Source organism: Chiloscyllium plagiosum, chromosome 26 (assembly GCF_004010195.1).
Source record: "Chiloscyllium plagiosum isolate BGI_BamShark_2017 chromosome 26, ASM401019v2, whole genome shotgun sequence".
Classification (NCBI taxonomy): domain Eukaryota; kingdom Metazoa; phylum Chordata; class Chondrichthyes; order Orectolobiformes; family Hemiscylliidae; genus Chiloscyllium; species Chiloscyllium plagiosum.
In genome coordinates this window covers 14,272,888-14,297,314 of record NC_057735.1, presented here as the reverse complement: position 1 = coordinate 14,297,314, position 24,427 = coordinate 14,272,888, and the positions used below count along the sequence as shown (strand labels likewise).

At 40.6% G+C, this 24,427-nt stretch overlaps 1 protein-coding gene across 7 annotated transcripts in view; it reads left to right on the top strand.

Moving 5' to 3' along the window:
- Positions 1-24,427, top strand: part of LOC122563116 (plasma membrane calcium-transporting ATPase 1-like) — a 233,175-nt gene that overhangs the window by 189,284 nt on the left and 19,464 nt on the right. For all 7 annotated transcript variants that reach the window (XM_043716565.1, XM_043716561.1, XM_043716558.1 and 4 more), the window contains 3 exons: positions 2,293-2,399; positions 18,607-18,798; positions 20,581-20,794. In XM_043716565.1, the coding sequence (XP_043572500.1) occupies positions 2,293-2,399; positions 18,607-18,798; positions 20,581-20,794 (513 nt within the window). The remainder of the gene's footprint in view (positions 1-2,292; positions 2,400-18,606; positions 18,799-20,580; positions 20,795-24,427) is intronic.

The window sequence follows — 24,427 nt, the reverse complement described above, 5'->3', positions numbered from 1 at the left end:
GAGATCTTGTTTTTACTGAGAGGGTGGGCAATCTTTGGAATTCTCTACCCCAGAGTGCTGGAGAAGCTCAGTCTGAATACAGTTATAGTCAATGTTGATAGATTTCTGATTGCCAATGGTGTAAAGGGTTATTGGGACAGTGTGGATAAGAGATTGAATTGTTCAATCAGTCATGATTATGTTGAATGACAGAGTAATTTTGACAGGCTGAATGGCCTCCTCCTGCATCTATGTTCCCATGTACAATTGTTTTTTTTACTTCCAAGGGTAGAAGAGTATGACTGGCCACTTAATTGTTTGTAATTTAGTAACCAGTACTGAAAGTGCTGATGACAGTCACTGTCCAGGACCATAAAAGTAAAGTTAAACTTTGGAGACGAAAGGTTCACCAGTGTCTCTGGAACTGTAATCCAGAATTATTTTTTTTAGCAGAACTATTTCCAAAATAGCTTTAAGACCTTAGGCTTGTTTCTTTTTTGTTCCCCTCCTTAGATGACACTAGAATTAGATTCCCTACAGTGTGGAAACAGGCCCTTCGGCTCAAGTCCACTCCGACCCTCCGAAGAGTAACCCACCCAGACCCAGTCTCCTATCCTATATTTGCCCCTGACTAATGCACCTAACCTACACATCCCTGAACATTATGGGCAATTTAGTATGGCTAATTACCTAATCTGTACATCTTCGGACTGTGGGAGGAAACCGGAGCACCTGGAGGAAACCCAAGGGGAAAATCTAATTTGAAGTTTTTGTATTTTCAAGAGTGAAGTAACATTAATTTTGATGACCTGACAGAAATTATCTTTCTGGTTCTTCTCCTGCCCCTCCAACTTTTAAACATACTTCAAGAGCAATGCACCTTGATGAAAATGTCCTTTAGGCTTTGTGAAAAGAACGCATTATGCCTAATCATCTGCATAAATGACACTATGAAACAAAGCTCAAACCACTTGTACAGAAGTGTTTGGACATTGGAATATTGTGTAGAAGAATAATTGAGGCACTCCATATTAGAAACTTAACAGTAGATTTTGAGACTACATCTTTTCCAACTGCCCACCAGAGACAAAGATGAAAACAATTGAATTTAGTTTTATATATTTTTTTAAAATGGTGTGGGAGTTAGTTCTTTGATTTTGTTTTTAAAATATTGGGCACTTAATATCTTTAGATCTTCATACAGATGGTTCTAGAATATTCCAGTTTATGTTTGGTAGAAGTATCATGTGTTTCAGAATAAAAATTCAAAGTTCAACTACCCTGAATTCATTATTCTAGTTTTTATAAATTCATTTTTTTAATTGATCTGCAAAGTGCTACTTTGTGAGTCTGTTGGTAGACTGATACAATGTGTGCTACTTTTGTCAATGTTCAGGGAATTGTTAAGCATATTTCCCTGGAAATGAGATTTAATTTATTTTTGGAAATAAGGAGGACACAGTTTGACAGCCAAAGTTGGCTTGACCAACTGTGCCATAATTCTTTGAAGACCATTAACATATGTTTTAATAACTTAATATTTTGCATTAGGCCAGGAGTGGCATATTTGGTAACAGTGAGTGGAGTTTCCTTGGACTAGTCTTCATATAGCTCTTGCCAAGTGGTATAACTTATGGTGCTAACCTCAAGTAATTACATTGGACTAAAATGCGAATGCTGGAAATCTGAAACAAAAACAGAAATGGCTGGAGATCCAGCAGCATTTGTGGAGAGAAATGGAGTTAACATTGAGTCCAGTGACCCTTCTTCAGAATTACATTGGACACACACTCTTTGCATTGGTTTAGAAAAGAGCTGAAATCAATGGTGGCTAGTGAACAGTAGATTTGACAGCAGGGATCAGAAACAATGGAATTGGTTTGGGTTTCAACTGTAGTGTAAGATACAAGATTCGATTTAACATTCAGGTTTATAATTAAAACAAGTACGCAAACATGCATTCCAGAATTTCGATCAGTTGAGTAGACAAAATTATTCACATTTAATTAATTGGACTATGAAGATAGGCATTTCCATAATTAAAAAAATACTTAAGTCTCCAACTATTATACTCTGTGCATCTAGCGTTCAATTTAATGGTAACATACACGGTACAATTGCTTGAAAACAAATTTTACATTATTTGATATTAGATTATAAATTTGAGATGCTTTTTCTACCTACCTTCTACCGACAGGTAAAGTAATGAAGAAAATACAACTCCTCTACTAATATTTTCACTTTAAGAACTGTACATTGTCAAGTTTTAAGACCAATGTGTAGCCTCAGTTAAACTTGATTTTCTTTGTACAGGTATCATTGACAGTACAATTGGTGAGATGCGGCAGGTGGTGGCTGTGACTGGAGATGGGACAAATGATGGTCCAGCACTGAAGAAGGCTGACGTCGGCTTTGCTATGGTACTCTGATTTTCCTTGATCTCTTGAAGAGTCACAAAGTTGTGGCTGGTATTGATGGAATACATGATTAAATTGTTAAAAATCACACAACACCAGGTTATAGTCCAACCGGTTTAATTGGAAGCTTCCAATTAAACCTGTTGGACCATAACCTGGTGTTATGATTTTTAACTTTGTACACCCCAGTCCAACACCGGCATCTCTAAATCATGATTAAATTGGATATGGTCAGCCTCGCTCAGTGGTTGTGCAATTGCCTCTGAGGTACTAGTTTCAAACCACAGCCAAGGGATTGGAGCACTTTCTCAAACTCGACAATGTAACACTTGGATGGGGGTTGGAGGTGCATTATTGAAGAAACCACCTTTGAATTGAAATGTAAATCTGATGTTCCATTTGCATGAACATTTTTGATAATGTCATGGAATCATTCAGTATGGAAGAAACCTTTCGACCCATTGAGTCTGTTCCAACAAAAGTTTAGTACGTACACCAGTCACACACGACTGCACTAGGCCCATAATCTTGTGTTATGACACTTTGAATGCTCATCCAAGTACTTTTTAAAAAGATTGTAAGAATCCCTGCCTCCGGGGTAGCACGGTGGCTCAGTGGTTAGCACTGCTGCTTCACAGAACTAGGGACCCAGGTTCGATTCCACCCTCAGGCAACTATCTGTGTGGAGTTTGCACATTCTTCCAGTGTCTGTGGGTTTCCTCCAGGTGTTCCGGTTCCCCCCCCCAAGTCGAAAGATGTGCAGGTAAGGTAAATTGGCCATGCTAAAATGTCCATAGTGTTCAGGGATGTATAGGCTAGGTGTATTAGTCAGGGGTAATGTAGAGTAATAGTTCTGGATGTAGGTTTGCTCACTGAGCTGGAAGACTAGTTTTCAGACATTTCATCATCATACTCTGTAACATCATCAGTGAGCCTCTGAATGAAGCACCGGTGGTGTAGCCCGCTTTCTATTTATATGTTTGAGTTTTCTTGGGTTGGTAATGTCATTTTCTGTGGTAAATGAGATCCAAATCAGTGTGTTTAATAGAGTTCCGACTGGAATGCCATGCTTCTAGGAATTCTCGTGCGTGTCTCTGTTTGGCTTGTCATAGGATGGGGATGTGTTGTCCCAGTTGAAGTGGTGTCCTTCTTCATTCGTATGTAGGGATACTAGTGAGAGTGGGTCATGTCCTTTTGTAGCTAGTTGATGTTGATGTTCATGTATCCTGGTGGCTGGTTTTCTGCCCGTTTGTCTAATGTAGTGTTTGTTACAGTTCTTGCAAGGTAGTTTGTAAATGACATTAGTTTTGCTTGTTGTCTGGATAGGGTCTTTCAAGTTCATTCGCTGTTTAATGTGTTGGTGGGTTTGTGGGCTACCATGGTGCCAAGGGGTCTGAGTAGTCTGGCAGTCATTTCCATGATGTCTTTGATGTAAGGGAGAGTGGCGAGGGTTTTGTAGACATGTTTTGTCTGCTTGTTTGGGTTTGTTGCTCAGAAATCGGTGGACTGTGTTCATTGGGTACCTGTTCTTTTTGAATACACTGTATAGGTGATTTTCCTCTGCTCTGCATAGTTCCTATATGCTGCAGTGTGTGGTGGCTTATTGAAATAATGTTCTAATATTGCTTTGTTTGTGGATGTTGGGTAAATTGCTTTTGTAGTTCAATATTTGGTCCATATGTGTTTTCCTGTAAATGCTGGTTTGAAGATCCCCATTGGCTGTTCGCTCTACTGCAACATCTAGGAATGGCAGTTTGTTATTGTTTTCCTCCTCTTTAGTGAATTTTATGCCAGTAAGGGTATTATTGATGGTCTTGAAGGTTTCCTCTAATTTGTTTCGTTTAGTGATGACAAAGGTGTCATCCACATAGCGGGTTTGGATTGGGTTGGATGGTTGGCAGAGCTGTTTGTTCAAGTCTCTGCATTATTGTCTCTGCTAAGAATCCTGATATTGGAGATTCCCAAGGGTGTTCCGTTGGTTTGTCTGTAGGTCTTGTTGTTGAAGGCAAAGTGGGTGGTAAGGTATAGGAGAAAGTGAGGTCTGCAGATGCTGGAGATCAGAGCTGAAAATGTGTTGCTGGAAAAGCGCAGCAGGTCAGGCAGCATCCAGGAAACAGGAGAATCGACGTTTCGGGCATAAGCCCTTCTTCAGGAATAGGTATAAGGTAAGGTATAGGTCCACTAGCTTGACAATACTGTCAATGCTGATGAAGTTGGTGGTGTTTGGTGTCTGTCTTTGGTTCTTCTAATAATGTAGTCAGTGTTTCCTTGGCCAGGTTAATGATGATGAATGTGAACAGGATTGTTACATCAAAGGAGACAATTATTTCATCCTCTTCTATCTTGGTATCTTTGGTCTTCAGGAATTCTTCAGTGGAATGGCATGAATCTTCTACTAAGTGTTTTAGTCTTTGGTGTAGCTCCTTGGCCCGTCTGTAAGTTGGTGTTCCAGGTAGCGAGACTATAAGTCTGAGGGGGGGCTCCTGGTTTGTGAATTTTGCCTAATCCGTAGATGGGTGGTGAGTTTGATCAGTCTGGTTTCATTTTTTTTGGAAGTCGGTCTTATATACAGTCAAAGGTGTTGGGGAATATGTCTGGGTGGGGTTCTCTTTGCAGGGTCGGTGCGGACTTGTTGGGCTGAATGGCCTGTTTCCACACTGTAGGGATTCAAATTCTAATTCTTAAAAATACCCTTCCACACCCTCCCCTCTGTAAAATGTTTTTTTTTTTCTCAAATATCCTCTAAACCTCCTGCCCTTCACTTAAAAATTGTGCTCCCCTCTTCATGGACCCTTCAAGGTCCATGTTTCCTGTTCACCCTGTCCATACCCTTCAATCTTGTTCACCTCTGACAGGTCCCCCTGAAATATGTGCTCCAAAGAAAACAGTCTGAGTATATCCAGCTTCTTATCATTAACTGAAATGGTAACATCGTGAAGAAGCTCCTCTGAACTCCAACCTGCCTGATCCCCTCCTATGTCATCACATCACTTCTATCCAATAGGCAAATACCTTTTTGTACTTTTCATTCTTGATGAAGGGTTTAATGCCTGAAACACCAACTCTCCTGCTCCTCGGATGCTGCCTGACCTGCTGTGCTTTTCCAGCACCACCCTTTTTGACTCTGACTCTTCGGTGGTTCCTGTTAGAAAGTAGGTTGCTGCCATCTGTTCCTTGCAATTGCACAAACTAGAGTTGCTTCCCATAGACAAGGTCACGTGGTTGGTTTCTATCACACAGCAATTAAAAAACAGCACAGGAACAAGCTCCACTAAGCTATAACCTTTTAGCCTCTACATGGTCTGTATCCCTCCATACCTACCCATTCATGTATCTGTCAAGACGCCTCCTAAACATTGCAGTTATATATGCTTCTACTACCACCACCTCTGGCTGTGCTTTCCAAGCACTTGCCGTCCTCGGGCTGGGGGGTTGAATTTGCTTCTCATATCTCCTTTAAACTTCCCCCTTTTACCTTAAACCTATGTCCCCATGTCATTGATATTTCTAACCTGGGAAAAAAACTCCAACTATCCATTCTATCCATGCCTGTCATAATTTTGTAAACTTCTCAGGTCACCCGTCAGCCTCTGATGCTCAAGTGAAAACATACGAGGTTTGTCCGATCTCTCCTCATAACCAGTACCCTCCAAACCAGTCAGCTTCCGGGTAAACCTTTTCCGTGCCACCTCCACGGTTATGAGAAACCTCAATTTACGATCATCGTGGCAAGGTGAGAAAACAAAAATGAAATCACAGGCTGGATGTATTTCACCACTCTCTGTAAGCAATGAGCTGAAAACTGCTGCAGAGAGCCGTTGTTTTATATTTGCCATAAAAGGAACAATACTGGTGTGAAGAATATCTGAAATATCCAGTGTTATTTTAGGTGCACTATTCTCCCCTGTTTCAATATTTAATATTTGCCAGGGCACATGGGCTTTATTTATAAGCTTCATTAACATTTAGTAACTTTTTCTTAGATTATGTTGGGCAAGGATATTAACCAGGGTCAGGAGATGGCGTTCAAATGCAGATCATTAAGTCATAGAGATGTACAGCATGGGAACACGCCCTGCGGTCCAACTCGTCCATGCTGACCAGATATCCCAACCCAATCTAGTCCCACCTGCCAGCCCCCAATCCATATCCCTCCAAACCCTTCCAATTCATATACCCATCCAGATGCCTTTTAAATGTTGGAATTGTAGCAGCCTCCAACACTTTCTCAGGCAGTTCATTCCATCCACACTCCATCCTCTGTGTGAAAAGGTTGCCCTTCAGGTTCCTTTATAAATCTTTCCTCTCTCACCTTCGACCTATTCCCTCTAGTTCTGGACTCCCTCACCTTGGGAAAAAGACCTTGAACATTTACACTCCATGCCCCTTGTGATTTTATAAATCTCTATAAGGTCATGCCTCAGCCTCTGACGCTCCAGAGGAAAACAGCCCCAGCCTGTTCAGCCTCTCCCTGTAGCTCAAACCCTCCAACCCTGGTAACATCCTTGTAAATCCTTTCTGAACTCATTCAAGTTTCACAATATCCTTCCGATAGCAGTGAGATCTGAATTGAACACAGTACTCTTTTTTAAGAAAAAATTAACTTGCACTGAATGTCCAAGCAAACTTCAGGGGTGGGGTGCATGTAAATGTCCTACTCCAGTTCCTGTTTTCCCAATAACTTACATAACAGAAGACACCAAGTTAAATGCTTAAACTTACTTTTCACAAAAAAATCTTGCATTCCAATTGGGCATTATGACCTTGCCCGTCTGTTTTATAGACTGAAGAGAAAGTTTGTTGGTTTAAATGTAAAAGTTCTCTAAACGCAACTGCTGTCACTTTACTATCTGAACATCCTGCTCCGTTAACAGATCATGTTAGTTGAATGAGCTTCTGGTTCGGTCAATTAATGCTTCATCTGATTCATTTGGGTTTCAACATTGCATCACTATTTGAAGTCTTTTTTTTTTAAACAGTGAGCAGAATCATATCCTCCACTTTAGGACTAAAATAGCGATCCATTGCGTAGTGAGGAACTAACCAACCATCTTGCGGCTTTTGGGAGCTAAGAGATGCGTTTCTAAGATGCAGCCCACTTCATTCTTCACTGACCAAGTAATATATTTAAATAAATAAAACACTGCAGTCACTAAATTCAGAAGTTAAAAGGATATTCAATCCGAATGATTTTGAAATAAGTTTTAATGTTCAGAGACTTATAGCGCTTTTGTACCTAAAAATGTTAAATTGACTGGAGGGTGGCATTTTTAAAACAAACATTGCCTTTAAGTTACCCCTCTACTGCAAACTGATCTTCAACTCTTTGTCTTTGCCAAAACAAAATTGGCAATAGATGCCATGATTGATCAAGGTAGGAAAAGGTTAATTGCAGTGTGGAATATCGGTAAGTTGAATAGCAAAGCAATTTTGTCCTTCAAGAGCACCCTGAAATTCACTTTCAGCTTTGGCTGAACAAAAATGACTCACTTTGAAATTTGAAGAAGTACAACATTGGTCTAGAATTCCGTGAATGCTTCTATTATGCTGCCATTTCTTGGCAGCTGTATATTGCCAGAGCGAAAGACTACATAGGTATACATTAATTACAAGGCCGTTTGCTCCGGTGCTGATTATATTGTTCCATCTCCATTTTATGAGCATATATGGAATGAGTACAGAAAAAATGACTATCTTTTGATGTGTTGGTGAACCATATTATTCTAACTTGTTAGTACTGTTTGAGTTCCAATATTGAGATTTAATTATAGTTTTTAATATAGTTTATACTGCAAATACTACTTTGAGCATATAACAATGCTCACATTGAATTAGATGTTGATTCATCAGGAAGAATCTTTGTTGCTATTTAAAATGTGGACAGATGCAAATACAATATATTCAAGTTTTTGAAAAGAATGAATGATTGATTGTATAGTGAAATTTTCCCAACTGACCCCTTAGCAAAATATGACAATAACAAATTTGATACCAAACAGTTCTAGATGATGGCCATCTCAAACAAGAGGGAGCTTACCTCCTGGTAAATCTCCTCTGCATCTTTTTCAGTGCTTCCACATCCTTCCTGTAATGGGGGTGGCCAGAACTGCAAACACTATTCCAAGTGCAGCCGCACTAGCATTTTGTATAGTTGCAGCATGACATTATGGCTCCAGAACTCTAGTTCTGGACTCCCTTCCCTCCTGCATTCCTTCCTGCAGTCCATCCGACGTACTAGAGTTATCGCAGTTCCAGTCAGTGTTGGGCAAGTTAAACTCCCCCATAATGACCACCTTGTTCCTTTCACTCCTACCCAAAATCATTTTGCCGATCCTCTCTTCCACATTCCTGGAACTCTGCGGAGGCCTATTTTAAAAAAACTCCCAGCAGTGTGACCTGTCCTGTCCTGTTTCTAACCTCAGCCCATACCACCTCAGTAGATGCGTCCTCATCAAAGATTCTTTCAGCTACTGTTATACTGTTCTTGACTAACAAGGCTACACCTCCCCCTCTTTTACCGCCTTCCCTGTTCTTAATGAAAGATCTAAATCCTGAAACCTGCAACATCCATTCCTGACCCTGCCTCCGAAATGGCCACAACATCGAAGTTCCAGGTAGCTATCCATGCTGCAAGCTCACCTACCTTATTTGGATACTTCTGGCGTTGAAGTAAACACACTTCAACCAGCTTACTGTGTCTGCCAGTTCATTCCTGTGACCGTGAAATCCTGTCCATGTTCTCCCTGTTCTCATCCTCCTGTGTACTGGAACTACACCTCCGGTTCCCATCCCCCCGCTGAGCTAGTTTAAACCCACCCTAATAGCACCAGCAAAATTCCCACCCAGGATATTAGTAACCCTCTGGCTCAAGTGAACTATACCAGGTCGGAACTTTTACCCTAAATTAATACAGATGCTAATAATTCAAGTGAACTATATTTTAGTAAATGTCTTTTTGGAGTTTCTTCAGATGGTTTTTTTAAAAAAAAAACAACCAGATCAGATATGAGAGAAAAAGATACACATGTCCCTTTTTCCAGCAACTGCGTCAACATTGTAGCGGTGATACAAAGTGAATTCTCTCTACAATCTCTAAAGTTATTGAGTTTTGGTTCAATATACTGGACTTTACTATTAGCACTAATCTTTTCAGTGGTCCACATTTATGCTTATGTTTTCAAAATGATTGCAATGGATGGTGTCCCTTTTTTTTAATGTAAGGCACAAATCTATTTCAGTAGCATAGTTTTGTTTTCATTCTCACTAATCATAATAATTTCACAGGTCACTTTTGAATTCATCAAATCTGTCATCCTCTGAGGCAGGAACTAGAAACTAGAATGAAAACAATGTACTGGGGAAATTCATTGGGTCTGGCAGCATTGGTGGAGAGAGAAGCAGAGTTAATGTTTCACATCAGATTTGAAGGGGACTAGAGAGGTACTGCTTTCTGATGCTTTGGGCAGCATAGTGGCTCAGTACTACGGACCTGGGTTCAATGCAAGCCTCGGGTGACTGTCTATGTGGAGTTTGCACGTTCTCCCCGTGTCAGCGTGGGTTTTCTCCGGATGCTCCAGTTTCCTCCCACAGTTTGAAGATGTACATGTTAGGTGTATTAGTCATGCTAAATTGCTCATAGTGTCCAAGGATGTGCAGGCTAGGTGGATTAACCATGATTAAAGTGGAGTTACAGGGATAGGGTGAGGGATTAGGTCTGGGTAGGATGCTCTTCAGAGGGACAGTGCAGAGTTGATAGGCTGAATGGCCTCTTTCCACACTTGTAGTGATTCTGTGATTCTGTAGAAAAAACAGGAAGGAGGAGCAAGCAGAACAGATGGTAAAAGTGCCCCTGAGCAAAAGGCAAGTAGGGTGCCAGTGGTAGCGGTAATATAGGGATATAGATGAAGAGTAGGTATTAATAGCAGAAAACCGATCAGCTGTACTGAGAGCAAACCCATGTAAACAAGACCTGGGGAAAGGGAATAATCAAAATGGAAAGCAGGGAATGTATGGTTTGAAGGTGTTGAACTCACTGTTGTGCCTAAGCAGCAAATGATGCGCTGATCCTCCAGCCCCTTTGGGCTTTGCTGCAGCACTACAGGAGGTCAGGAAGTGAAAACTGAAAATACAGCAAATGCTGGGAATCGGTAACGAATTAGAAATGGCAAAAAAAAAAATCGGCAGGTCTGGCAGCATTTGTGGAGAGAAAGCAAAGTTAATATTTCAGGCCCAATGACCTTTCTACAGAAGAAGGTAAGCACTGTTGGCTCTGAGAGCAACATTATGCATTGAAATAGAAAGTAATTAGTTGTAATTGTTGTGGGTATATTTGCCAAGCTGAGAAGCTAGTTTACAGACCACGCTACTGTATATATATAAAAAAAAATCTCTGAACTGATGGCCAGACTTCTCCGATCACTCGGATTCATGACAGCCCATAAACCGACAACTCACCAGAACAAAAGACCCAATACCCATCATGTGCAGGACAAACGTGGTGTACAAGATTCCATGCAGGACTGCATGAAACACTACATAGGATAAACAGGCAGACAACTAGCGATCTGCATTAGTGAACATCAACTAGCCACTAAATGCCAAGTCCAGCTGTCCCTCGTAGCTGTACACACAGGAGATCAGGCCGCAAATTCAACTGGGACAACACGACAATAATAAGACAGGCCAAACCGAGGACAGCCAGGGAATTTCTAGAAGCATGGCACTCACCCACGGACTCCATCAATAAACACACCGACTCAGTGTACTAACCACTGTAGCAAACAGCAGGAACAAAATCAAATAAATTCCAACCAGACAGTACAGCAGCATTTCCCAGGCTGCATAGCACTGAGGATGTCACCTAGAAATGTCTGTAAACCAACTTCCCACCTCGGCAAACCTATCCACAACAACTGCACCTGAGCTACACATCTCTATACAAACCTTGAAAGTAATCAGTAATGAGAGCCATTTGTTAAAACGCACTGGAGGTGTTCTGCAGGACAGTCACTCCGTCTTGCATTTAGTCTTGCAAATGTGGAGAGTGAATTTTGTGCAATGAATATGATAAGTCTGATTGAAAGAAATAGAAAGTTAATTGCTGCTTTGTTTGGAACATGTGTCTGGGACCTTGGACTTTGAGAACAGAAAGTGCTAAATATTTACCTTCTGCAGTTACATGGGATGGTTTCATCGGTGTGGGGCGGCTCAGTGGTTAGCACTACTGCCTCACAGCACCAAGGACCCGAGTTGGATTCCAGCCTCGGGCGACGCTCTCTTTGGAGTTTGCACGTTCTCCCCATGTCTGTGTGGATCCCCTCTGGGTGCTCTGATTTCCTCCCACAGTCCAAAGATGTGCAGGTTAGGATGGATTGGCCATGCTAAATTGCCCCACAGTGTGCAGGGATATGCAGGCTACTTGGACTTGCTGTGGGGAAATGCAGAGTTACAGGAATAGGGTAAGGGGGTGGGTCTCGGTGAGCTGCTGTTCAGAGGGTCAATGTGGACTTGATGGGCCAAGTGGCCTGCTTCCACACTGGAGGGGTTCTATGGTGTGAAGAGGTGTTGCGAGTGAACAGCTGGAGAAACAGCACCTTGTTTTCCCCTTGAGGAGCTCTCCAGCCTTCAGGATACAACATTGTTCAACAAGCTCCAACCATGAACCCTGTCCTCCCCCAACATCTTGATTGTGTAGAGCTATCCTACTTTTTGTTTTTAACACTTTGAGTCATAGTCATACACTTGCCATTAACACCTCCTCTCTATCTAAGTCTTTTCTCTGATAGCATTAGCACTGACTTTGCCTTTTGCTGTTAACCATCTGTTTGATTTTTCTCCTCCCCCTGCCCCCATAAATTTTGTAACAGCGCTTTTCCAGCCCCCTTTAGTTTCAGAGAAGAATCATATCGGATAAAAAAACATTAACTCTGAATCTCTCAACTCTTACTGTGCAGAAGGAGGCTATTCAGCCCATTGTGTCCACAGCAGCTCTTCAAAAAAGCATCATTACCTCGTGCCAATTTCCTACCTTTACCCCATTTTTCCATGAACACTATTTCTGTCCAAATAATGATCCAACGCTCTTTTGAATGCCTTAGTTGTGTTCAGAGTTCTTACTATGAAAACATTTTTTCCTCCTGCCATTCTTGTTTCTCTTTCATCTCCCTTTAAACTTTATCCTCTCATTCTTTGATTTGATTTATTATTGTCATTTGTACCTAAATACAGTGAAAAGTTGTGTTTTGTGTGCAGGACAGCAAATCATACCTTACAAAATGCATAAGGGTAATAGAACAGAGTGAAGAATACAATCTTACTGCAGCAGAGAAGGTGAACAAAGCACAAGGTCAGCGTTAACTTTGAAATTTTGAGAAGTCCATTCAGAAGTCTAATAACTACAGGGAAGAAGCTGTTCTTGAAACTGTTGGTCTGTGCATTTAAGCTTTTGTATATTCTGCTTGTTGGAAGAGGCTATAGCTGGGGTGGGTGGGGTATTTGATTGTATTGGCTGCCTTTCTAAGGCAGCAAGAAGGATAGATGGAGTCAGTGGGTGGAACTGGCTTGCGTGATGAACTGGGCTGTGTTCACAATTCTCTGCAGTTTCTATGGTCCTGGGCAGAGCAGTTGCCATACCAAGTGGTGAAGTATTCAGATAGAATGCTTCCAATGGTGCACCTGTAAAAAATTGGTAAGAGTCCTTACGGATATGCCGAATTTCCTTAGCCTCCTGAGGAAGTAGAGGTGTTGTTGTGCTTTCTTGACGGTCGCATCAATGTTAGTGGACCAGCACAGATTGGTGATCGTCACTCCAAGAAACTTGATGCTGTGTTGACCATTCCCGCTTCAGCTCCATTGATGTAGAAATGGGTGTGCCCTCCACTTTGCTTCCTGAAGTTAGTGACCAGCTCTTTCATTTTTCTGAAGTTGAGGGAGAGATTGTTATCTTTATACCATGCAACCAAGCACTGTTCATTTTACAAGCAGGAACAGTTACCCCATCTTCTTTACCCAGCTTGCTCATGATTTTGAAAATGTTTATCGAATCTCCTTTCAGCCACCTATTATCTCCAAGGGAAAAGGTCCCAATTTCTTTATTCTATCCTTAAAGTTTCTCATTCCTGGAGCAAGCTTGTGATTTTGGAGCACTATTTCATTCTCTCTAGTAATATGGCATTCACACCTGTACACTGTTCTATAGCTGACGACTGAAGCGTGTCTTGCACAAGTTCAACATCACCTCCTTGCTTCTTGTACTCCATGCCTCTATTGATGAATCCAAGGACACTGCATTTTATTTCCTGCTCTCTCCACATATCCTCCTACCTTCAATGATCTATGCACACACATTTCCAGGCCCCAATGTGAGTCACTTCACACCTCTGAACTGAAACTTATCTGCCACCTATCTGACCACTCCATCAACCTGTCGATATTTTGGAGCAAGACAAAAAGACTGCAGATGCTGGAATCCAAAGTATACAAGCAGGAGGAAGAACGCAGCAAGCCAGGTGGCATCAGGAGGTGGAGCAGTCGATGTTTTGGGTGTAACCTTCTGCAGGACTACATGTGGGTGTAAGGGGAGCTGCAGATAAAGGGGGTGGTGGGCACAGAGTGGTGAAGTGAGATTGAGTGGCTCAATATATTCAGAGAGACAAGTGAAATCTTCTACCAGATGTCTTTTGACCAACTCCTTAACTGTTTGTTCATTGACCAGTTGTTTCTTGACTTTAGGAAGATTGGACCTGAAATGTTAACTCTTTCTCACTGCACAGATGCTGCCAGATCTGTTGAGTTTCTCCAGCACTTTGTTTTAATGTATTATGCTTTTTGACTTTGACTGGTTTAACTCCATCCACTATTTGAACAAGATTGTCATCAAGACATGCATTCCACTTCAAGAATGGGAATTCCTGAATCTGAAGTACACAGGGTTTTCTACTACTCGACGTTTTGAGTATTAGCCTTTTACCACTGAAATCTGCAGACTTTGAATTTATCCCCTCCGTGCTAGGATCCAGACTGCTAATATAAAGCAGGAAAAGCAAAGGTCCCAATACAGACCCCTGAGGAAATCTGCTACAGACCTACCTTGAGATAAAAAATATCCATTGACCATTACACCCAGTTTCCTATCACTCAGCCAATTTTGTATCACATTGTTATTGCACCTTTTATGCTATGACCTATAACATCCCTCAATGGGACTGTTGCATGGCATTGCATTAAAAGTTTCATTGATCCTTTCTATTATCTCCTTCAGAAAACTGCCCAAAGTTAGTTGACCATGATCCCCTCTTTAGAAATCCATGCTGCGTCTTCCTAATCATCCCACCTTCCTTTCTTTTTGTGTCAAACCTCCAGTACTACGCTGCTTTTACCTGGAAACTAGAATCTGATTGCAAACTTGATACTTGTGCATACACAAGCAGATGTAGAGACTAATCTGAGCCCCAGTCTCTCAGACTGTGACTTTTGTGAAGCCCATGAACCAATGGAAATGGGTCCTTGAACCTTCTCTGAATAATTAAGACAAACCTGTGACAGCTCCTCCTCCCCCTCCCTACCAAAGAAACTTACTTGTTCATGTGAGAAAACAATAAGCAGCCATCTGATAAATTCCATGCTTGACTAGGCGTTGGAACAGGAGGAGTGGGTGAGCGTTCCATCTGCGGAATAAATGTGAGCATCCTGGTTCCCAGAGAAATAAACATGTTGAGGAAAATCTTACAATGTTATTGACAGTCATGAGTGATTGAAAATGCCTTTAAAATCCTAACATCCGCTTATCAATAACTGATTTTATACAGATGCGTTTTAATGGCATCGGACCTTTTATATGTATTGTTTGGTGCTGTAATAGTGAACTTAGCAGTGGGCCCAAACTCTGTAACAAAACCTAGCGAAAGTGAGAACTGCAGATACTGGAGATCAAAATGTAGCCCTTCATCAAGGGCTTATGCCCAAAATATAGATTCTCCTGCTTCTCGGATGCTGCCTGACCTGCTGTGCTCTTCCAGCACCATGCTCTCGACACTAACAAAACCTAAAGTACTGTGGATGCTGGAAATTGGAAGCAAAAACTGAAATTGCTAGAAAAATGCAGCAGGTCTGGCAGCATCTGTGGGGAGTAAGCAGAGTTAATGTTTCTGGTCTGGTGACCCTTCTTCATTCAGCCCGTCAAGTCTGCACCAACTCGAAAGAAAATCCCACCCTATTCCTCCAACACTGCATTTCCCATGGCTAACCCACCTAGTGTGCACATCCCTAGACACTACAGGGCAGTTTAACCATCGCCAATCCATCTAATCTACACATCTGTGGAGTTAAACCAGAGCACCTGGCAGAAACCCACACAGACGCAGGAGAACGTGCAAACTCCACACAGTCGCCTGAGGTTGGAATCAAACTCTGGTCCCTAGTGCTATGAGGCAGCAGTGCTAACCACTGAGCCACCATGTCATCCTTCTACATGGATGCAAATGAGAACAAAGATTTGCCATTGATCATGAACACAAACTCCTGTTTTTATTTGTTAGATTTTCCACTCCTGTGCTTGTAGTTCAAAGCAAAACATGTAATGTAACTACAACTTATGAATCGGCGTGGGGATGATGACCTTTCTGGCATCAAAGCTTTTTTCTTCTCTCTCTTTCTACCCACCACATGCTGCCTCGAATATTTGAAATACTATCAAAAATATCACTTCTGTATTAAGCATCTGCTTCCTCTAAGGAGGAGCTAAAGGTTTTGTAAAGTTGTATGGTTGCACAGAATAGTGGTCTACAGAATGTATCTAATTACAGTGGATGTTATTTATCTACATACACTTGATAGAAGCACTTCAGGATACCGGATTGATCATTGCCTGTACCATTTGAACATAAATAAAGCATATTGCAGAATTAACCTTTTTATCAAAACAAAAGTTAATGTGTATTAAACATAGTCTGATGTTAAATTGACCTGCCGAAAAGCATGAAGGTTATAGGAAATAAAGTGGATTTCCTGTGGTCTTTCCCACTGAAAGTTAGGCCAAAGTGAATCTCTACCCTGAGAGTAGTAATGATGTGCATGAATACTTCTGGGATCTGGATCTGCTGTTGACTCTGGAGGTGTGACCTTGGTCCACAATGTTGATGTCCAAATAAAATGTGCATGCCAGTGAGAGGAATCTGGTCATCTGATTGTACAAAGGACACACAGGATTTAGAGATTTCAAGAAAGATTTATAAAAATATTTCCAAGGATGAAGGATCTCCGTTATGTGGGTAGCTTGGAGAAGCTGGAGTTGTTCTCTTGAGAAAAATTTCTAAAAGGAGATTTAATGGAGATATTCAAAATCACAAGACTTCAAGATAGGGTAGATAGAGAGTAACTGTACCCATTGGACAAGGAGATTGAAGGTCAAAATTGTTTTAAAAAATCCAACAGTGCCCTGAATCGTTCTTTTTACATAGCACATTGTTAGGATTTGGAATGCACTGTGTGAATGTAATCGAGGCAGATGGAGTTATGATTTTCTTGGGGAGTTGGATAAGTTATGAAAAGAGAGAATTTTGAGACTTGAGGAAAGGGCAGGGGAGTGGGACTAACTGAGTTGCTCTTGCAACGAGCCAGCAGGGACCTGATGAGATGAAGGGGTCCCTCCTGTGCTGTAACCAATCCATGACGCTCTACTTTTCATAAGCCAGTTTATTTTTCTCTTCAAACGTGCAATTTGCGTTTTATAATACGAGGAGAAAGTGAGGACTGCAGATGCAGGAGAATCAGTTTATAACATTAAACCAACAAGGAAGCGCAAGATTTTAATTTAGTATGAGAAGCTGAGGCAGTGCTGAATGTTGCTGTGAACCTGTGTTGGAGAAACAGTGAATTTGATGGGATGTGGCGTATGCAAGTCGAATATCAAAGTAGCAACTATTTTTACATGTGCTGTTTCTAGGTGTATACTTCAGAAACCCTTTCCCAAGATTGACCAGTGAACCCAAATGATGTCCCAGGGAGCATTTTCTGGATTTCTTCAGTATTTTTTCCAGATAGGTGTTACAGGTAGTCCCAATAATTGAAACCTTGTATTTGAAGTGTAGACATGTTTTCCTTGTACTGTGATGAAATATTCTTCTACAAAGTAAATTGCTAGAACCCCCACTCAGTCCATTTTTTACATCTTGAAGTGATCTTCACTTAGGTCTGTGTTAATAAAACAACTTGAGCCAGCTGTCAGGGACAGATGCAAGAGAGTGCCATCTTTAACTTGTTTTTTACTTTCTCTTGTCAAGGTCCTCTTGCTGACAGCTGGCTGCTGCGTGGTTTTGTGTGTGTGTGTGTCTTTGTTTCTCTCGCTTTGTTCTAAATGTCTCCCAGACGATGTGATGTACTGTGTCGTGCGAACGAAACTTGATGTTTATTTCCGTAAAAGGCCAGACTCCAGAGTGGTGCTGCAGCGACGCCTGTACAGCTGGCCCTGCATTTGCAGCAGATCGAAACATTTCCTGTGATTATAGCATTGATATTGGCATCATTAACCCCTGTTCCAGTGCTGCCAGGTTGAGACAGGAGGGATTAAATGTTGATGCCCACTGCCACCTACAGGCACTACATATGGTCTCAGCAGTTTAATTTATTCCAATCTTAAGAACTGATTTGGTTTTGCTAAGCAGTATAGCTGTGTCCTCTGTTTTCGGTTTTTCTGTATATGAGAAGACGACTTCACTCTCCGTACTGGAGTCTTGACGACCAGAACTGGTAATTGAGAGTACGTGGCAAGTAAGGCTTCCTTATGAAGTTACAAAATTACTCTAATGTAAAAGGAAAATGGCCTTTTAAAAGTTAACTGGTAACCATTGCAGGGATATACAGTGTCAACTATTTAGAGTTGCTTCAACCACCCTTGGTACCATGCTCAGGGACTTCTGGGTTACTAATTATACTTCAGCTCCTACACCATCTTCAATATCTTCTGGGGAAAAAAAAGCCACCTGGCACCTGTTATGTTACGATTAAATTATCTCTTGGTCATTATCACATTGCTGTTTGTAAGATTTTGCTGTGTGCAAAATTGACTGCAGTATTTTCAACAGTTTGAAACATTTCCAAAGTACTTAATTGCTTATAAATTAATTTGAGATATCCTGAAGTCATGAAAGACACTGCATAAATATGTCTTTCTTTTAGATAGAATCTCTGATTTATCTCCCTTTTAATTTTAAAGGGCATTGCGGGAACAGATGTGGCAAAAGAGGCCTCTGATATCATCCTGACAGACGATAACTTTACCAGTATTGTTAAGGCAGTGATGTGGGGCCGCAATGTGTACGACAGCATCTCCAAGTTTCTGCAGTTCCAGTTGACAGTAAATGTGGTTGCAGTCATTGTCGCATTTACTGGTGCTTGTATTACCCAGGTATGCCTTGTACAAAGCCACACCTTGTTGAATGAAATTAGCTTCACTTTCCATCTTACTATTTAGTTTTGCTGTATTTTCTTTGTATTTAAATGTCATTAATTCTAATGTATTCTGTGGTTACTGTGTTCTCCTCTATTCCTGTTTTTCATAATTAGCATGTCCCCATTTAAGCATTGTTGGGTTTCATTTGATAAGAAACTGAAAATCTCTATTTATTAACTAACTATAATGTCAGTGTGACAGTCTGATTGTTTGAAGTAATGTTGGAGAATTTCAAGAATGATAATTTTTGCAAAAGTGTCAGTAATTACAGTAATGAGACAATAACAAGTTAACAAATTACAATCAGTGGACCCCTCTATACCTTATTTACAACCAGATCCTGGTGGTTATTAGAGGCAGTATTTAAAAAATGAAGTATTACTATATACTGTAAACTGGGCAATATGTAAGGGAGACAGGAAAATGAAATTGCTGTAAATGCAATGCACTGTAATTGCTTTGTTCAAAAACAGAAGGGAGACAGAAAACTACAGGTTAGTCAGCTGTACATCTGAAGTACCCTGTAAGAAGCTATTATTAAATATGTCATTACAGTTAGATTCAAAGTAAAAGAGGAGATGAAATGGTTTTGTGAAATGTAAATCCTGTTAAACCAATTTATTGAAGAAATACAATGTGCTTTGAATAAAGGGTATCCAGTGGATGTATTGTAGTTAGATTTCCTGAAGGCATTTAAGGTGCCACCTTATTAGAGCGAGTAATGTAGTGGCTTGAATCAAAGAATGCTTGCTGATAACAGGAAACAATTGAGTCTGTTTCTGGTTGATAAAATTATAACAAGCTTTTTCTCCCCACCGAGATCAGTGCTGTAGATTTTACTTTTCATAATTTATATAAATTACTTGGATCAAGATATCAAAGATGTGGTTCTTAAATTTGCTGCTGATTATAAAGTTGGGTAGGAAATAGAGTTGCAAAGAAGGCATAAAGAAAGGATAGAGATTAGTTGTGACTGAGCAAAAGATCTCATGGAATATAATTTGGGAACATTTTAAATTGTCCGTATTGGTGGAAGGAATAAAAAAAATGATTTAAAAGGATGAGAAATTGTAGAGCTCAGAGACAGTGATGTTGGACTCCTAATGCAAGAATCATAAATTAGGTATAGTAAGTAATTGAGAAAGTTCACAATGTTATCATTTATTGCAAGAGGAATTGAGTACAACATAGTCAGATATTGCTTCAATTGCAGAGGGCATTGCTGGTACATCTGCAGTACCATGTACTGTATCGGTCTCCATATTTACAGGCGGTTGTAAATGCTTTGGAAACAGCTTGGACTAACAAGGGAGTGAAAGGTTATCAGGGGTAGGTGAGAATGTAGAGTAACCTGACCAACCCTGATCTAACTGTATGGTGAAGCAAGTGACACATCCTGTCCAAGTCGATATGTTTATTCCTTCCTTTGTTGTGACATGTAGTTAGGAAGAATTTCTTGATGTAAGCATCCATTTTAGTTAAGGGCTAAACTAGATGAACTCTACAGGGGACCATAATCACTGAAATACAGTTAGTTTTGGAGTAAGATTAGAAATGTGCTTATAGCCAAGGAAAGACAGGCAAGAAATGGTAAGATCACTTTTGAGAACTAAAGTAACCTGAGTACATTAACTATAACCCATGATGTAATTCCTTTTGCATTTGTGATACAGGGGCAAATCTTTTTTTAACAAAACAAAGCAGTGGATTTATTTATTTCATATTATTCTCAACCAGGACTCTCCACTTAAAGCTGTTCAGATGCTCTGGGTAAATCTGATCATGGACACATTTGCTTCTTTGGCTCTGGCAACTGAACCACCAACAGAATCTCTTCTGCTTCGCAAGCCTTACGGCAGGAACAAGCCACTAATCTCTCGGACAATGATGAAGAACATCCTGGGTCATGGAGTTTATCAGCTCACTATTATCTTCACCCTTCTCTTTGCAGGTCTGTGAATCCATTAGTACATTTGCTTTCTTTCTGTTTAATCTCCTTGACTAAACTTGAGTAAATCAATTAACTTTGTTCTGAGGATATATCCTGGGGAGGGATGTGATTTCTTTTTTCACTCTGTCACAACACTCTTGAGTGATAAAGCACTAATATAAACAGCTCATCCAACTTTGCTCAAACCTGTTCAGCAATTTAGAAGCAAAAATCCATGACTAGTTTTTAATTGTAATTTCAAATCTTCAATCATGGTTGAGTGAAATTCAAACATTGCGATGCAGTATTAAATAACTGCAATTGTTTCACTTAAAGTCATTTGATTATTTCCTATTGCAATGACGTTGCAACCATTGAATTTCCCACTATCAACATCTGGGGTTTGAAATTAACCAGAACCTTAACTGTACCCATTAGTTTAAAAACAATGTGGCTATACAGGCAGTTCAGAAGCTAGAGATTTTGTAGACTGCAACTTACCATCTGACTCCACACATTCTCTTGGAATGAATCCAGCTTCAATGAAATTCAGGAAGCTTGATCCATCCAGGACAAAGTAATCCACTTGATTGGCACACAATCCATCACTATTATTCCTAATCCCGTTCTCACAAAGATGATGCATTATCTCAATCTGTCAAACTTTTTCTGATTGTATCTTCCAAATTCATAACATACACTATTGTGTAGGTCGGGTGGTGCATGGGGACATCACCACCAGTAACTTGCCCTCCAAACCACATTTCATCCTGACTTGGAACTATATTGCTATTCCTTTACTGTCATGGGTCTAAATCCTGGAACACTTTCTTAAACCACATGGACAGCAGTGGTTCACAATGACAGCTCATCACTGCCACTGCAAGGGCAATTAGTGATGGGCAATAAATGCTGGCCTCGCCAGTGATGCCCACATCCCATGAAAGAATAAACTTTAAACTGTAAATGTGTTGTTCCCAGTGTGCAGAGCCATGCAAACTTGATACTAGAGTATCCTCCTCTAAGCACTGTCCAAAGAGGCATGTGAATGTTAATTGGCATTATAGTATTCCATAACTTAGGAGCTAGGAGCAGGCATAGGCAGTTCAGCCCCTCCAGTCTGCTCCAGCAATGGATATGATTGTGGCTTAGCTCATCTTAGCCCAAAGTCCACTTTCCTGCCTGATCTCTATAACCCTTTAACCCTTTCCTCATTAAAAATTGTCTATCTTTTCCTTACATTTACTAAATGACCTGCTATCCACTGCACTCTGGGGTAGTGAATTCCACATATTTTTTGAGAGAAATAATTTCTCCTCATCCCTGTTTTAAATCTGTCACCCCTTATCCTAAAACTGACTCTTCTTTGCCCCACACATGGAAACATGCTCTTTACATCTACTTGGTCAATCCCATTTCGCATCATGTATACCACAATTAGGTCTCCCCTCATTCTTCCAAACTCAGTCATTGCTTAAATCAAATGAACCCAAGTCTTTCCATCCTTAAAAGCAAATCAAAGTAGCATCGCTGTGTGAGACAATTAGAATGTGCCTTTTTTTTTAAATGCCACAGTTAGCAATTCATATAAATCAAATTGACCAAGATATGTAAAGATTCCTTGTTCATAGCCCACTTGGGGCCACTGGGTTTATTTTGGGTATAGAGCCACAGGGAAGATATCTTACCCTCACGAATATTCTTAGCATGACTTCCCAGAATTTTACTAAGTCATCTTAAAGGATTAAGAAGAAAGATTACATAAACTTAAAACTTTCTCTTAAAGACCCCTGATTTTCTAAACTCAAGTGTTTCTATTGGAGCTAGACCATTTCAAAATGAAGGGATGAAGCATTTTTTCGTACAGGGTGATGGAACACTGTCTGAAGCAATTGTTCATGCTGGGTCACATGCATTTAATTGTTTTTAATCAGCTTGTTCAGACTAGGAAGCAGTGTTGTCACTGGACAAATAATCCAGAAGCCCAGGCAATATTCTGCAGACCTGAGTTCAAATCCCACCACAACAGACATCGGAATGTAAATTCTGTAATTCAAGCCTAATGAAGGTTATGATTGATTGTTGTAAAAACCTATCTGGTCCTTTTTAGATATTGAACACATCAAGGGGTATGAGGTGAAAATGGCATTATGGCATTCCAAGGATAATCCATTATCATGTTGATTGTACCTCAAAGGGTAAATGGCCTTAGCCTGCTCCTAGTTTTTATCCTTGAGGAAAGCTGCCATTTTTACTTCATCTGGCCAACAGAGATGAGGAGAAATTATTTCTCTCAAAAGGATCATGAAAATGTGGTTGACTTTTAACTGCCCTCTAAAATGGCCTAGCAAATCATTCAGTTATCATCAACCCACAAAAAGTCTCAAAAAAAAAAAAACAGGTTGGACCACCTGACATTGTCATTTCCAGAGACTTCGTCAACAGCAAATACAGCCTTGTAAACCCTACAAAGTTCTCCTTGCCAACATGTAGAGGCCAGTGACAAAATTAGGATACATGTCCCATAGACTCATCAAGCAACAGTCATAAGTCAGGGAATCAAACATTACAGACAATGTCCCAGATATTGCCATCACCAATGCTGGGTATGTCCTATCCCACCAGTAGGACAGATGCTTTCACTTGCTTGAACGCATGCGGATTCAACAACATAACAAGATTGATATCATCCAGGATAAAGCAGCCTGCTTTGATTGGCATTGTGACCACAAACATTCAATCCCTCAACCTCCAGCGCTCTATGGGAGATGTGTGTACTATCTACAAGATACAACACTTCAGAAATTCTCCAAGGCTCAGATGGACAACACCTTCCAAACCCTGCCATCTAGAAGGACAAAGGTAGTAGATACATGGGATTGCAAACATCTACAGGTTCCCTTCTAAGACCCACCATCCAGACATGAAAGTAATTGCCATTGCTTTCATGAAATTGAGTCAAAATTCTGGAACTTCCTCCCTAATCGAATTGGGAGTCTGTTTACACCAAATAGACTGCAGTGATCCAATGAAGGTAGCTGTCTGCCCAGCTAGCTTTATCCACTTCCCATGAATACATCTTTAAAAAAACATGTTGTGATACACAATGGGGAAACTTTGGATTTGATATTTTGGCCCAGAGGTAGGGAGCCTACCATTGTGTCACAGGAGATTCAGGCTAAGGTTGTTAGTATTTGTTGATTGAAGTTGTCAAGGGTCATCACAGTCGAAGTGCAGCTCCCCACGATCTAATTGAATAGCAGAACAAATGTGCAGAGCTGAATGGACTGTACCTGTTTAAATATGGTTAGAGAGGAAGTCATTTGAGCCATGAGATTACAGGTTTTGGAAGATAATGCCATCAACTGTCTGGGCCTCTACAATTAAGAACAACGGGCAAAGGGTCTATAGATCTGCAAGATTTGGAGAAATGAAGTTTTCAGATGGTTGTAGGACCGGTAAAGATTAGGCACGGGGCTTTGGCATTGGAAAGTCAGCGTAGATCAGTGAGCATAGGAGTGATGGATGAGCTTATATTTATGAAGGCATGTGGATGGAAGCTGGCCAGCAGTACATTGGAATCATTGAGGAATGAGCTGACAGATGGATGAGAACCTTGGCAGCAAAGAGCCAATGTAACTGTTTCTTTATGAT